This window comes from Physella acuta, unplaced genomic scaffold (assembly GCF_028476545.2).
Source record: "Physella acuta isolate Inbredline_101_S28 unplaced genomic scaffold, ASM2847654v3 ptg002119l, whole genome shotgun sequence".
Classification (NCBI taxonomy): domain Eukaryota; kingdom Metazoa; phylum Mollusca; class Gastropoda; family Physidae; genus Physella; species Physella acuta.
In genome coordinates this window covers 16,467-31,348 of record NW_026733620.1, presented here as the reverse complement: position 1 = coordinate 31,348, position 14,882 = coordinate 16,467, and the positions used below count along the sequence as shown (strand labels likewise).

The 14,882-nt window shown below is 37.1% G+C and overlaps 1 protein-coding gene across 1 annotated transcript; it reads right to left on the bottom strand.

Annotated features, from left to right (window-relative positions):
• Positions 1-521: 521 nt before the first annotated feature.
• LOC131932249 (deoxynucleoside kinase-like) lies at positions 522-14,090 on the bottom strand. The gene is made up of 10 exons (XM_059289107.1): positions 14,003-14,090; positions 5,272-5,348; positions 5,014-5,088; positions 4,716-4,769; positions 3,505-3,594; positions 3,170-3,246; positions 2,824-2,912; positions 1,617-1,696; positions 1,309-1,389; positions 522-638 (listed from the first exon to the last, which is right to left on the bottom strand). The coding sequence occupies exons 1-10, from the start codon at positions 14,013-14,015 to the stop codon at positions 522-524; spliced, it is 753 nt and encodes a 250-aa protein (XP_059145090.1). The 5' UTR covers positions 14,016-14,090.
• Between the last annotated feature and the right edge of the window lie 792 nt (positions 14,091-14,882).

Sequence of the window (14,882 nt, the reverse complement as noted above, 5' to 3'; positions counted from 1 at the left end):
GCGGTTCATTAAAAAGAAATATGATTTTCATTTAGTCTTTTCTATGACTTGTTAAAATGTTGTAACTATTTAAAAATATTATTTAAACAAAGTTAAAATTAATTTTTAAAACTTTGCACCTTTTTTGTAAAATATTAAAAATTATTTTGTGAAGATTAAAATTATTCTTTTAAATGTAGGTCTATAGAATATACAGTAACAAAACTTTAATTATAAACCTACTTTAAAAAACTAAAATTGAAAATTTTCATGTTTAAAACTTGGCACTTTAAAACGATAAAAATTAAAATATTGCCTTAAAATTAAAATGATTAAATAAATATAAGAAAAAATCTGATATTTTAGTGCAGGGTATCATTAGATCAACAAAGTCACCAACGTGTACAATACTTCATGTCATTCAACAAAGTGTCTCTTTAATCTAATTTGATAATTCAGCTACTGTATTTCAGTATTAAGAAATTTCACAACTGGATTTCAATGAGTGGTAAGAGTTAAACTATAGCTAACATCAGCGTGCGCTACCTGCATTCTTCTTCTTGATTGTCTCTATATGGTAACAAATCTAAAAGAATATCCTGACTCAACCCTTCAATTTCTTGCTGAAGATCTTCCAAACCTTTATCAGCATTTATCACCTTAAAATAAAATTTAATTTTTATGAGCCTAATTGTATTATAAGGGACAGTGTGGACAAAGAATGGTAGGGCACTCAGTTGCTAGCCTAAAGTCTTGAGTTTGGATCACGGTTCAGATTAATGACTGAAAGATGTACCAGAGTCCATACAGCTCTAATGGGTACCTCACCCATGTTGGGGAAAAGTAAACTGTGGTTAGTCATAGTGTTGACCACAGCTTCCTTTTATATGCCGAGGTCAAGTAACATTTGAACTCCACTTCATCTATTGTTAGATCTTAAAGGGGAACTTAATTGTGTATTAAAGAGGAAATCTAAAGATGTGCAACAAAGTCTAACTACCATGGGTAAGACTAAAGAGTAGCAAACACAATTTGTAAGTGTAAACACAAACTGACCACAACTTGTAAATACAAACTGACTACAACTTGTAAATACAAAATGACCACAACTTATAAATGTAAACACAAACTGACCACAGAATGTAGACACAAACTGACCACAACTTAACACAAACTGACCACAACTTATAAATGTAAACTGACCACAACTTGTAAACACAAACTGACCACAACTTATAAATGTAAACACAAACTGACCACAGAATGTAAACACAAACTGACCACAACTTGTAAACACAAACTGACCACAACTTATAAACACAAACTGACCAGAACTGGGGCTGGGAGTTTTCCTCGCTTGTTATGCAGGAGCCAATCATCATGAAGAACATGGAGAGCCTTTAAATACTCCTGGAAGAGAAGAGCTCCATTAAAGTAAACTGGCAGTAGACTAAGATAGACAGCAGTAAATAAAAAACAACTGTGTGACAGTAAAAGATATTTAATAGTATATCAACAACTCATTTGATATGTGTTACAGATATTACTAAGAATGGAATGATTTTGTTCATCATTGTGTCAAATATAAATTTTACTAAAATATTTTATATGTAACATTTAAGTAGTTATTTACTTACGATGGGGACTCCTGATTCTTCCGACCTGTTTCGCGTTTTGATTCTGTTAGCACAAACCTCTGGTGTTGCTCTCAAGTAAACTGTAAAAAAATGTTAACTGTCAACTCAAACGTAGCATAAGCTAGTTGGTGTGTAGGACAGAGAGGAATGTGACTTGGTGAACTTTATAGTTGATGAAGTGTCTATTACTTTACATTAGAGCACAAAATGACGACACCTGTTACAATATGTCCAGAAACGTCAGATATTAATAAAACATAAAAATAATACTGATGGTGTGGCCTAGCGGTAGAGTGCTAGATTGCTAACCCGAGAGTCTCGAGTTCAAATCCGGGTTCAAAATCAGTGGAACGTTCACTCAGCTCTGATGGGTACCTAAATTACGTTAAGGAAAAAAAGACGGCTGGGCATAGTGTTGACCACACTATCCCTTCATATACCCAGATCTATGAATCAGATGATCTCTACTTCATCTGCCCAATGCATCTTGGGCACGAATGGGATTAAGAAGAAGAACAATAATATTGAACAAAATAAAATACACGTTTCAGAACCAATAATTCATGTGGCAGAGGAAGAGGAGATTTTAAAAAATTTAACCACAAGATATGAAGGAATAGCATCCTCAGTACTATGCCAGGCCATCTTTAAGGATAATGATCTTATTTAAACTAGTTTTTTAAAGAGTAGATTTAATTTCTAATTAATATGTTAGGCATAGCATACTATAAGGGGGATTGTCTAAAAAAAATATTTTTTTAAGTTCATGTTGTAAAATCTTGGGCTTTCATAGATTTTACACTAAAAAATGATAAAGCAATTATGAATTTTTAAGTTTGAATATCAGTACAAATTTAAGTAATTCATTCAACAACAAAAAAATTGTCTATAAAAATTGTATGGTGTAAGGTAGGTAACTCAAGAAAAAGTCTTATATATTTTTATTGTCTGACTAAAAAAAATGAAGGGTTACTGCAAAGAATTAATTAAAATTAAACCTAAGTTCTAGATTATTTAGGTACAAATGTTTTACTGCAACTGTTTTTAATTACACCATTAAAAAAATCTTAGAGATTATGTTTAATCAAATTATGTTACTTCTGATAAAAACAATAGGGAAAAAAAAATAAAAACAACCAGCAATATTTTATACAAAAAATTGAACACAAGTTTTGACACATACAAGCAGGCTTCAGCATAAACTCACCTATCAGATCTACCTGGACATCTTCATTAACATCCACCCAGTTGTGCCAGGCTGTAAGTATAGAGTGGTCAACATCTGGCATTATCGAACTAAAGATTGGACAATATGATGGCTTTCAGTTAGACAATAATAGAAATTGTACTAGAATTATAATTTTAAGATACTCTTTTTAAACTGTTAAAAAAACACTTCTTTTGATGTGTAAATTTAAAAATGTGATATCCATACAGGAATATAAAAAAATATTTAAATTTTGTTTTTAAACAACAATGTATTATTTGCGCATAAGAAAGCTAAACTCAAGTAATAAAACTTCTTTTGTATAAAATATAAAATTTAGACCTACTTTTGTTTTAAATTTTCGATAAAACAATGCCTCGCGCTGTAGATTGACCTCTCCATCATCTTTACTGAGTATGGTTTCTGAAAAAAAAAATAATTTTATTATTTCAATAATTTAAAATATAACTAAAAATTACATCCAACTAGTTAACTCATTCACAAATGGTGCTACTGCTTTCCAAGGTAGGCAATACGCAACATAAATAAGAAAACAGATGAAATTTATTTGTTAAAATTCAGAAATTAAAATGTTTGCAAATATAGGAATATTTAAGCCGTTCATGTATTAAATTTTAAATGTTAATTTATTTAAAACAAGCAAATTACAAATAACCAGACCTCTGGTAGTTTATGGTGTTCCAACATTGAAAGTGTGACAAGGAACTGGAAAGCACAGCTCCAGCGCGGGGCATCTTTATACATTAGCTCCTAAAATTCAAACAAAAGATACTTTCAAAGTTTAAAGTCTTGTTTAATTTTTAAAAACAGTCATAATTTAGGAGGACACATGAATACATTTTTTCAGCATTTCCCCATTTTTATTTTTTAAATGTTAATTTTACTATGGATTTTTTTAAGTGTCTGCAAAGGATAAAAGGCACCCACTGGCCCAACACCATCTCCAATGATAAAGATTACAAGGTTAAATGGCAATGGAAGTTTTTTGTGAAATAATTAAAAAAAGAAGATGGAGCTGGATGGTGCATGTGTCAAGAATGAATCCAGACAGTAGCGTAGCGAGGGGGGGGGGGGGAGAGTGGGGCGACATATGTCCCCGGGCGCCGACCTTAGGGGGCGCCAAAATGGGTTGGAAAAATAAATTCAAAGGTTGAGGGGGGGGGGGGGGAATTGAAATCTTGATGGGGGGAGGGGTGCAAATCAAAAAGTTTGTCCCCGGGTGCCAGGAAGGGTCGCTACGCCTCTGAATCCAGATGACATCACAGGAATGGAACTTAACAGGACGCCGCAAGGAAAAAGAAAACAGAAAAGGTGAAGGGAAATGTGGTGACTCACAGCTAGAAAGCAACTGGGCTAGACAGGGCTAGCTTGGGGAAAGAGAATGGCAAAGGCTGAAAAAGTTGTCTGTAGCTGCCCCATGTGTCTTGGGCACAAAAGGGAAAATATAATGATTCTGATTATTATACCATGTAAGATGCTAGGTTGTTAGTGGTTTAAAACATGTTTTAAACAATATTTTTCTTCTTCTAAATATTGAATTTTACAGGTATATTAACTACCTACTTTAAAAAATGCGGGGACGGAATGGCCTACCGGTAGAGATCTAGGCTGCTAACAAGTAAGTATCGAGTTTAAATCTGGGTTCAAGTCAGTAGACCGTCCCTGAGTCCACCCAGCTCTGATGGGTACCCATCTCATGTTAGGAAAAGTAAAAGAAGCTTGGCATAGTGGTGGACCACACTATCCCTCCGCAGGCTGATGTCAGAGAAACAGGTGAACTCTACTTCACTCGCCCCATGAACCGTCAGCTTTGGAAGGGGAACTTTACTTACTTTACTTAAAAATGTAATAATATAAAAACTAATACTTACAAGTGCATTATAACCCATAACATCTGTCCATTTTCCAACAGGTTCGGCCAAAACCTGTAAAATAAAAAGATATCTTTATCATTCTTTTTTTTTCAGATTCAAATCGTTATAAATTCTGTAATTGAAATACTTTTACTAACACTAACACTCATTTGAAAAATAATTTTTTAATAAATTTTACATTAGAAAATAATGTTTGCCTTAATACTATAAAAACAATCTAGGGATAGGAATCAGGATTAAAAAATTCAGTAACCTATTTAATTATTTAAATAAGGCTAATGAGGATGGGAATTACCGTAACATTACTGTACTTTTTAAAATAGTTTAGGAATGTTGACTTTCCACATCCAATATTTCCTTCAACCAGAACCTAAGCAAAAAATTAGACAAAAGTTACATAACATATTTTACAGTACCCTGAAATTAAACAAGTTTACTTATTTTGTTCAACTTGGCTTTAAATTGTGTAAAAAATGTTGTATACTAATGTACAGTAATCAAACATTCATATAAGGCATAAAAATTGTGTTCAAAAAATGAAAATTGAATTTACTGTTTTCCAGCTTTTGATAGACCTCATCTTTTTTTCATCCTTCCTTGGGGGTGAGGGGGTTGGAGAAGGAATTATTTCTGAAAGAGACAAGAAAATAAACAATGCTGAGTATGGCTAGTCATACAAAATATGTATGTAGATCTATGCCTAGCTGTGTGGATAATGATTATTTTTCTGTCAACTGATAAATAGCTGCATCTGAGACCTAGCTAATGATAGAGAAAGGAGGAGAGTTTATTCCTCCCTCTGCTGAGGTGATTTTCAAAACTGTTTCACATTTTTAAGAGATGAAGGTGGATTTCTTATACAATAATAGCACAATATTAGAATCTTCTTAAAACTGAGGTGTGGTCAACTGTAGTCAGTAGTTTTCACCTATTCCCACCATGGCCAATCACAGTAGCCTATAGTATACTTTATCTATTCCGCTCAGCCCCTCCCTAGAAGAAGAATAAAGGAAAATGTATAGCCTATAGAAAATATATAGGTCTTACTAGAAATACTAGTTGAACCATTGTTTTCCTCCCCCTCCCCCTGCCCACGGACAAAAAAAAAATGCCAGGAAAAAACTCTGCCCGAGGGCTATGCTAAAAAATAAAATAAACAATGTCAAATTGAGAACGCAATTTTTTTTACCTCATGTTGTTTTTTTTTTTATAAATCACAAGATATAGACCTAGATCTAAATCTAGATTTAGATCTATAAAACTGGAACCTCTGAATTTTTATCTTAAAAAGAGTCCGTCTAATCAAGACAAAGTTTAATAGAGATATTTATATTGTCGAATACATGCGCGATCAGCCTTTTTTTTTAATGAATCAGATTGATATTTATAACATCCAATAGCCAAAGCCGATTAGCGGGGTCAGTTAAAGTTCAAAACATAGCAGACCTAGCGACTCCCGCCCGTCTTGATATTGAACAAGAAGGGAGGGGAACGGGAAGGTGTTGTCACGGAAGCCGCAAGTAAACAAGTAGATCTAGGACGACCTCTAGGCCTACAGCTGATCAATATCGTACCAGGGCTCGGTCTAGAATATTGATATTTGTAATTATTTTAACTAGATCTAGCTGAATATAAAACTCAGACCAACGGCAATCGAAATTTCATCACAAGAAAAAAAAAAACATAAAATAAAGTTAAGCTACAGTATTAAAATTAAGTAACGCCTAGAATCCGGTAGATCTACTTAATTTTTTTAGCGCAATTTCCATTCTGGAGAATTGCGTTTATTAACCCGTCATTTCTGGATGTATGAATGAATGGATGGATGGATGTGTGTCCGCAGCTTTAAGTCGTATCTCCTCCTCAACGAAGCAATATCGATGACTAGTTCCAAAAGCAATTATGTTAAGCAAGTTACGAGGATGAGCATAGGCCATAAAAATTCCGGGTTTCTTTCATGTATTTCCCGGAAAAGCCAAAAAACCGAGAAAAAATGCAGTTTTTTGCCCATATCTCGGCAACCAGACCACTTAGCGACTTGAAACATGTGCCAATCGATTCCTGCCATAATTTAGAACAATATTGCCGAAGAAAGTTTTCAAAAATATCCTCTCGTTCGGGCACAAATTTTAAAATTACATAAACACCTACAAACCGATCGTTCTTCTAGCTTGAACGCACCCCAGTATTATACGTCAGAGCTATTTTTAGATAACATAAGGAAATTGCGCATAAATGTCACTAGACTTTTTTAATTAACTTGTTTTTCCAAAAGACAAAAGCGTAGAGTTAAAATGTAACTGTTGTGGCGCAATCGCAGTAATATCATGATCATAACAAACATGGTTGTCAAAATCGTACAACTACGGGCAAAGTCATAGAATCTAGATCTAGAATCTATATGTTCACAATAATACAAATACACAGCCCTGTTTTTTTTATATAGATCTAGACTACTAGATTTATGATGTAGACAGGGTTTCCGTCAGGCATTTTCCCACAGGGAGGGGTATTAAGATCTACTAGATCTATATACTTCCTTGACATGTCGGGTTAAAATTAAAGTATATAGATTATAGGCCTAGGCGTCTAGATCTATTTATTTTCCATCGCCTAGGCTTGCAAATAATTTTTGTTTCTATTTCGTCCCAGCTGTGGAGGGGGGGGTGGGGGGGGGGGGGGTGGGGGGTGGTAACGAAAAGAAGAACATGGAGAGCCTTTAATACGAAAAGAAGTCTGAAAGACAACATCCTAGATCTAGAATCTATCTATTTTTTATATTAAATTTTATAGTAAGGGGTAATCCATTTATGACGTCCACATTTTTTTTTTTGGATTTTAGACCCCCCCCCCCCCCCCCAAAAAAAAAATCCACTTTTTTTCCTTTTACAAATATACAAGTCCATATGCGTCCACTAAAGTCAGTTTTTTCCAGACCCCGACCCCCCCCCCCCCCCCCCCCGCGTGTGGACGTCATAAATGGATGACCCCTATCTAGATCTAGGTCGGGATATCTAAATCGGAGTATTCTGATTCTACTCAGTTTTAGACTAAATGACGATGACCCTACCATGACCTTTAACACCTTCGTCACGTCTAGCCTACAGCAGTGTGGCCCAAGCAACATCGCTGTTGGATAGGCACCATCTCTAGTCATCGCTGGGTTCTGCTTCATTTTACTATCAGGGATTTTTATTATTTGTGCTCCAAATTTGTAACATAATAAACAAAATCGCATTTCTTGGGTTATCTTCTATAGACTTCGTGAAGTGATACATTATATATGATCCCAATATAAAGATTTGCTTCCAAATGTTATGGATACTAAATTGTTATTACCAATTTTTAGCGGCAATCCGATTTTTTTTTTCCGTTTGAGCTTCAATTTTCCTTCGATTACTTCATTTTCTCCGAATTGTTCCACCAATTTTAGATTTTTTGCGAAGTTTGGAAAATTTGGATGAAAGTGATAATGACCTCTATGGAAACGACCGAATTATGCATTTGACACATTTCTTTTCAATTAGATGATTAAAGTAGATCTGACGGCTCTAGATAACAGGGATAGGTAAGTCAAGTGAAGTAGAGTTTCTGTGACCTCGGCATATGAGAGAGATAGTGTGGTCAGCACTATGCCCAGCCGCTTTTACTTTCCCTAACGTGAGTTAGGTACCCATCAGAGTTGGGTGGACTCATGGACGGTCTATTGACTTGAACCCGGATTCGAACTCGAAACTTACGTGTTAGCAGTCCAGCTCTCTACCACTAGACCACTCAGTCCTCAGATAACAGGTATGCAACTTCCAAATTCCGGCGGATTTCCGAAGTTTTCAAAAATCGCAAATTTTTACTCTGAATTTTCCACTGGTATTTCTAGTTAAATATTTTCACACAAAAATGGGACGGCGTGGCCTAGCGGTAGAGAGCTAGGCTGCTATCCGGGTTCAAGTCAGTAAAATGTCCCTGGAAAAACAAAAACGGCTGAGCAAAGTGCTGACCTCACTTTCTATCATATGCCGAGGTCACAGGTGAACTCTATTTCATCTGCCCCGTTTGTCTTGGGCGGATCCCTGAAAAAAAGCGCGATCGGAACAATGCGCAAATACAAACTAGTTATACTAAATCACTTACATTTTGTCATATTTGGTGGAAATGTTTTATTATGCTACAATATACACGTAGTTAATGTCTAAAAATGCTCGATTTTAGAAAACACTGATGCCCTTGCGCACTTTTTCTTAGCGCATCCTTCCGGTCACCGTCTTTGGGCACGAACGGGAAAAGAAGATAATTTTCACACCAAAAAAATTGGGGAAATATTTTAAAACGAGAAAAATGGCCCGTTGAGGAAGGATACACCGGGCGCTAGGTTGATAGTGCTGTCTCTTTTCTCTAAACTAAAACCAACCCACCCCCCACACACCACCCCCACCCCCCCCACCCCACACACCACCCCCCACCCCCCACACACACCACCCCCTCCACACACCCCCCCCACCCCTCCACCCCCCCCCCTCTCCACCCCCACCCCCCCAAAAAAAAACATGTCTACCGTCCAATTCAACGAAATATAATTATATACTTTTTCCAGTGTCCGCCCCCTCCCAGAAAATTCTACCCCCGCCCCCGAAAATTTCAATTACCCCCACCCCTCTCCGGGGAGGAAAAACTCTGAAAGAAACACTGAAACCAACCCACCCCCACCCCCCACCCCCCACCCCCCACACACACACCACCACCCCCCCCCCACCCCTCCACACCCCCCCCCCAAAAAAAAACATGTCTACCGTCCCATTCAACGAAATATAATTATATACTTTTTCCAGTGTCCGCTCCCTCTCCGGGGAGGAAAAAGTCTGAAAGAAACACTGAAACCAACCCACCCCCACCCCCCACCCCCCACACACACCCCCCCCCGCCCCTCCACCCCCCCCCCACACACACACCACCCCCCCCCCCACACCCCTCCACCCCCCCCCCCCCCAAAAAAAAAACAACATGTCTACCGTCCCATTGCAAGAAAACCACTTTTAAGATTAGACACATTAATTAGGCGGTAATTTTATTATAGAGTATCGATGAGGAAATTTCTTTTGAGTTGGGGAGGGGGGGGGGGCTCAGACGTTCTTACGCGGGGGTGGGGCTTCGCCCCTACCCGAAGAATTGTATGAAAGAAACTCTTCACGCAAACCACTTAGATTAGACCAAATTGCCTTTGTATTGAATATCGATAATCAATGACGTCATATCAATGTGTGCACTATCCGGCTTGAGATTATTTTCTACTCTGTGCGCTAAATGTGTCGACGTCATAGTTCGTTTTTCGAATTACTGTGCATGTTTTTATTTTCCTTGTGTTTTCTCTAGAGCGTTCTTGTCAGACAGATAGATAGATAGATAGATAGATAGATAGATAGATAGATAGATAGACAGACAGCGAAACTATTATTATAGACGAGAAAAATGGCCCGTTGAGGAAGGATACACCGGGCGCTAGGTTGATAGTGCAGTCTCTTTTCTCTAAACTAAAACCAACCCACCCCCCACACACCACCCCCACCCCCCCACCCCACACACCACCCCCCACCCCCACCCCCCACACACACCACCCCCCCCACCCCTCCACCCCCCCCCCTCTCCACCCCCACCCCCCAAAAAAAAACATGTCTACCGTCCAATTCAACGAAATATAATTATATACTTTTTCCAGTGTCCGCCCCCTCCCAGAAAATTCTACCCCCGCCCCCGAAAATTTCAATTACCCCCACCCCTCTCCGGGGAGGAAAAACTCTGAAAGAAACACTGAAACCAACCCACCCCCACCCCCCACACACACACCACCACCCCCCCCCCCCACCCCTCCACACCCCCCCCCCCAAAAAAAAAACATGTCTACCGTCCCATTCAACGAAATATAATTATATACTTTTTCCAGTGTCCGCCCCCTCCCAGAAAATTCTACCCCCGCCCCCGAAAATTTCAAGTACCCCCACCCCTCTCCGGGGAGGAAAAAGTCTGAAAGAAACACTGAAACCAACCCCCCCACCCCCCCCCCCCACACACACCACCCCCCCCCCCGCCCCGCCCCTCCACCCCCCCCCCCCACACACACACCACCCCCCCACCCCTCCACCCCCCCCCCCCCCCCCCCCAAAAAAAAAACAACATGTCTACCGTCCCATTGCAAGAAAACCACTTTTAAGATTAGACACATTAATTAGGCGGTAATTTTATTATAGAGTATCGATGAGGAAATTTCTTTTGAGTTGGGGAGGGGGGGGGGCTCAAACGTTCTTACGCGGGGGTGGGGCTTCGCCCCTACCCGAAGAATTGTATGAAAGAAACTCTTCACGCAAACCACTTAGATTAGACCAAATTGCCTTTGTATTGAATATCGATAATCAATGACGTCATATCAATGTGTGCACTATCCGGCTTGAGATTATTTTCTACTCTGTGCGCTAAATGTGTCGACGTCATACTTCGTTTTTCGAATTACTATGCATGTTTTTATTTTCCTTGTGTTTTCTCTAGAGCGTTCTTGTCAGACAGATAGATAGATAGATAGATAGATAGATAGATAGATAGATAGACAGACAGCGAAACTATTATTATAGATGCCGTGTTTTAAAATGAAAAGTAATTATCCCGAGCTCGATTTCTTGACCGATGATCTCGCATGCACGAGACTATTTTTACAAGCTTTTAAAATTCATCTTTCTTTTTAAAGCTTCCCTTTTAGCGTTTCGTCAGCTTTCTATTATCAGTTGGTTACCTTTACTAATATATTAGTGACCCACGCTTTTCTGTATGGTGATTTAAATAGTAGTGTATTATTATATATTTAAAGAAAAGCACTTATTTATTTCATTTTTAGTGCATTATTACATAAAAGCTTGTTATTAAAAAGGTCGTATGCATATTTTTAATTAATAGATTTAGATGGAAGATAAGAAATTAAATAAAAATTAAAAACAACATTGCAACTAGCTCATTACAATTAAAATTAGCTTAAAGTTGAAAAGAAAGTTCATTTCAATTTTTGTCTTTATTAATATGTCGATTAAATATTTTATGACACTCTAAACTATTTTAAATCTTTTTATATCTATTACAAAAACAGTTTTATTTTTTTTTTAACAAGAGGTATTTTGAATGCCATTTCGACTCCATGAATTTGCAGAAAAAGTATAAACTGAGTGTATATTTCGGGGATTTATACAGATATTTAAACACGTTCCACCCACTAAGGAAAAAAACATAACTTACAGAAACAACTAGATCTGTGTGCTAATGGCCAATGTAATGCAGTGGCATCACAAGACGGCGTAGGTGGTGCGGTCCGCACCGGGTGACGCCAATTTTAGGGGTGACACCGAATTTAAAAATTGTAAAGTATGCCATTAAAATTATGTTTTATCCAGTAACAGTAATAGCTTAGTATTTTGAAACCAAACTGAAATTGCAAACTTGGTGTAGGGTGTTGACACCCTCAGTTACCGCACCGGGTGACACCCGGCCTAGTGACGCCGCTGGTGTTATGTGTGTAAAAATCTCTTTCTGTAGTAATCATCGCATGCACACATCTCAGCGTCTAGAGTAGAACGAGGCACATTTTTGTCACAAAATCAGTCCACTTTAGCATCAGTCTACTGTATGTCTATCTATATTCCTTTACCATCTTCATGTGCAAGTATACACCCTTAAGATTTGCTGCCCTTTTCATGTTATCGAGTTCATTGACACAAAACGCAAAATGTATTTTCGACTCACTTGCACAATCAGTGGCGTAGGCAGGGGGGGGTTAGGGGGGGTCATAACCCCCCCCCCATAGACCCCTCGGTATATATAAAAAGTATGAGGGGGGGTGCAAATCGAAAGTTTGAGGGGGGGGGGGGTGCAAATCGAAAGTTTGAGGGGGGGGGGGTGCAAATCGAAAGTTTGAGGGGGGGGGTGCAAATCGAAAGTTTGAGGGGGGGGGGTGCAAATCGAAAGTTTGTCCCCGGGTAAAAATTGGAACCCCCCCCTTGAGACGATCCTGGCTACGCCACTGCTAAATAGTAAAATACAATAACATATTCATACTGCATCAAAAAAGTCGTGCTCACAATAATGGACTCATATATTAATGACATTGATAGGTCTAAATTTTCTATATTTCTGAAATTATCTGTTTTGTATGACTGATTTGATTTTTAATTAAATAATTCAATTAGAAGCTTTCAATACATTGAAATAAGAAAAATAGGCCTAAGTATAAACATACGGATTTCGCTTTTCAGGTCATATTTATCCTCATATTTTAGGAGACCATGAAAGGATGTAAAGTGGCAGATGAGAGATCTAGATCTAGATCTATTCTAGATCTAGTCTCTAACAGTGCTGTATAGCCTACTTTTTACTGCTGTATAGTGTATAGATCTAGAATCTAGATCTAGATCTAATTACTAACCAAATTTGAAATTAGATAAGGCCTAAAAATGTAAAAATAATTTGAAATAATAATAAGCCCAAAGACTCACTGAACACTGGGCTGAGTCTTTTACTACTGTAGATTCTGTACAGATCATAACTAGTGTAGTAACTAGATCTAGATCTAGATTAGATCTAGAATCTAGTCTAGATTCTAGATCTAGATCTAGAAATCTATATCTAGATCTACACCTACACTTACGCTCTGCAGCAGGGGATGGGCGGTCTCCAGAGTGACACCAGTACACATATTTAGGGGGTGACACAAAATCAAAATAGTTTTATTTTTATCCTAGATCTAGATCTAGAATCTAGCTGTTAATTGAATAAAATTTAAAAATAGGGGAGAGGGGTGACAACAAACTGAAAGTGCACACATTTTTTGAGAGGGGGGGGGGTGACACTTACTGACTTAGGCTACTTAGCCTACACTGTAGGCCCTACAGTTAACAGCTATCTGCTAACTCTACAAATAAATTAAATAGGCTAGGCCTACTAATTTTACTTTTAATTTTAATTTTACTAAAATAAATCTAGGATCTAGATCTAGATCTAGAAGCTTAGACTACCTAGATCTACTAGATTCTAGAGTACTCTAGATCTAGAGTTAGAGTAGTCTAGACTAGAACTAGAGTAGTACTAGAATCTAGATCTAGATCTAGATCTAGTCTAGAGTCTAGTAAAGATCTAGATCTAGATCTAGATCTAGATCTAGTGATCTAGAATTCTAGATCTAGAATCTAGATCTAGAAATCTAGCTAAATCTAGCTAGACTCAAGACTGGATCTATGGGGTTTTTTTTAATTTCTTACCATCATCTTCCATTGTTATGTGATATAAATATAAATGTGCTTCTTTAAAGGAAAAGCAGACACAGAAAAAGAAATAACAAGCAGTAAACCACTTCAGTTACAAAAAAAAAAATTAGGCTATTCAGAATTTCACATTACGCGCGCACAACATACCTTTGACCTCAAGTTTCTTCACTAAATTTTCATATTTTCGCATTTTCCTTTTAAATAATTCATCTTTATGAAAAAGGAAAATGTGAAAATCTTATGAAGCAACTTAATGATTAGATAATGTGATAGAATAATTAGGTACTGTCTCATGATCAAAGTTCTTTCTGTAAAAAAAAACCGGATCGTTTGGTAGATTATACATTTAAATCTAGATAATATTGTAATATATTGAACACCCAGTTGTTCCATCCGCCACAGCTTAAAATAGATCTACAGCTCTTTTTGCCGAAAAATAAAAATGTTCATTATTCACAACTGAATAATATGCTATTTCCTCAAGCCTCAAAGTTCTAACTAGGCCTAAGCCACTCGATTACTAAAGCTTGATTACCTAGAGATCTAGATTCTAGATCTACTTATAATATTTAACAAATTTAATCTAGATATAGATTCTAGATCTAGAAATCTAGATCTAATTGCTTAAGTTTCAAATACTGAGAAAAAAACTTCGATAGATCTAGATCTAGAATCTAGTTCTAGATCTAGTAGATCTAATTTAATTTTAAATTTGAAATAAAACTTTAAACTTTAATACTTTAAACATAACAGAAATGACAAAAAAAATTGACAAAAAGTAATAGGCTAATAATACTATTAATAGCCTATTTACTATTTAGTATTTAAATAGGCCTACTAATACTACTAAATAGTTAAATAAATAGATCTAGAT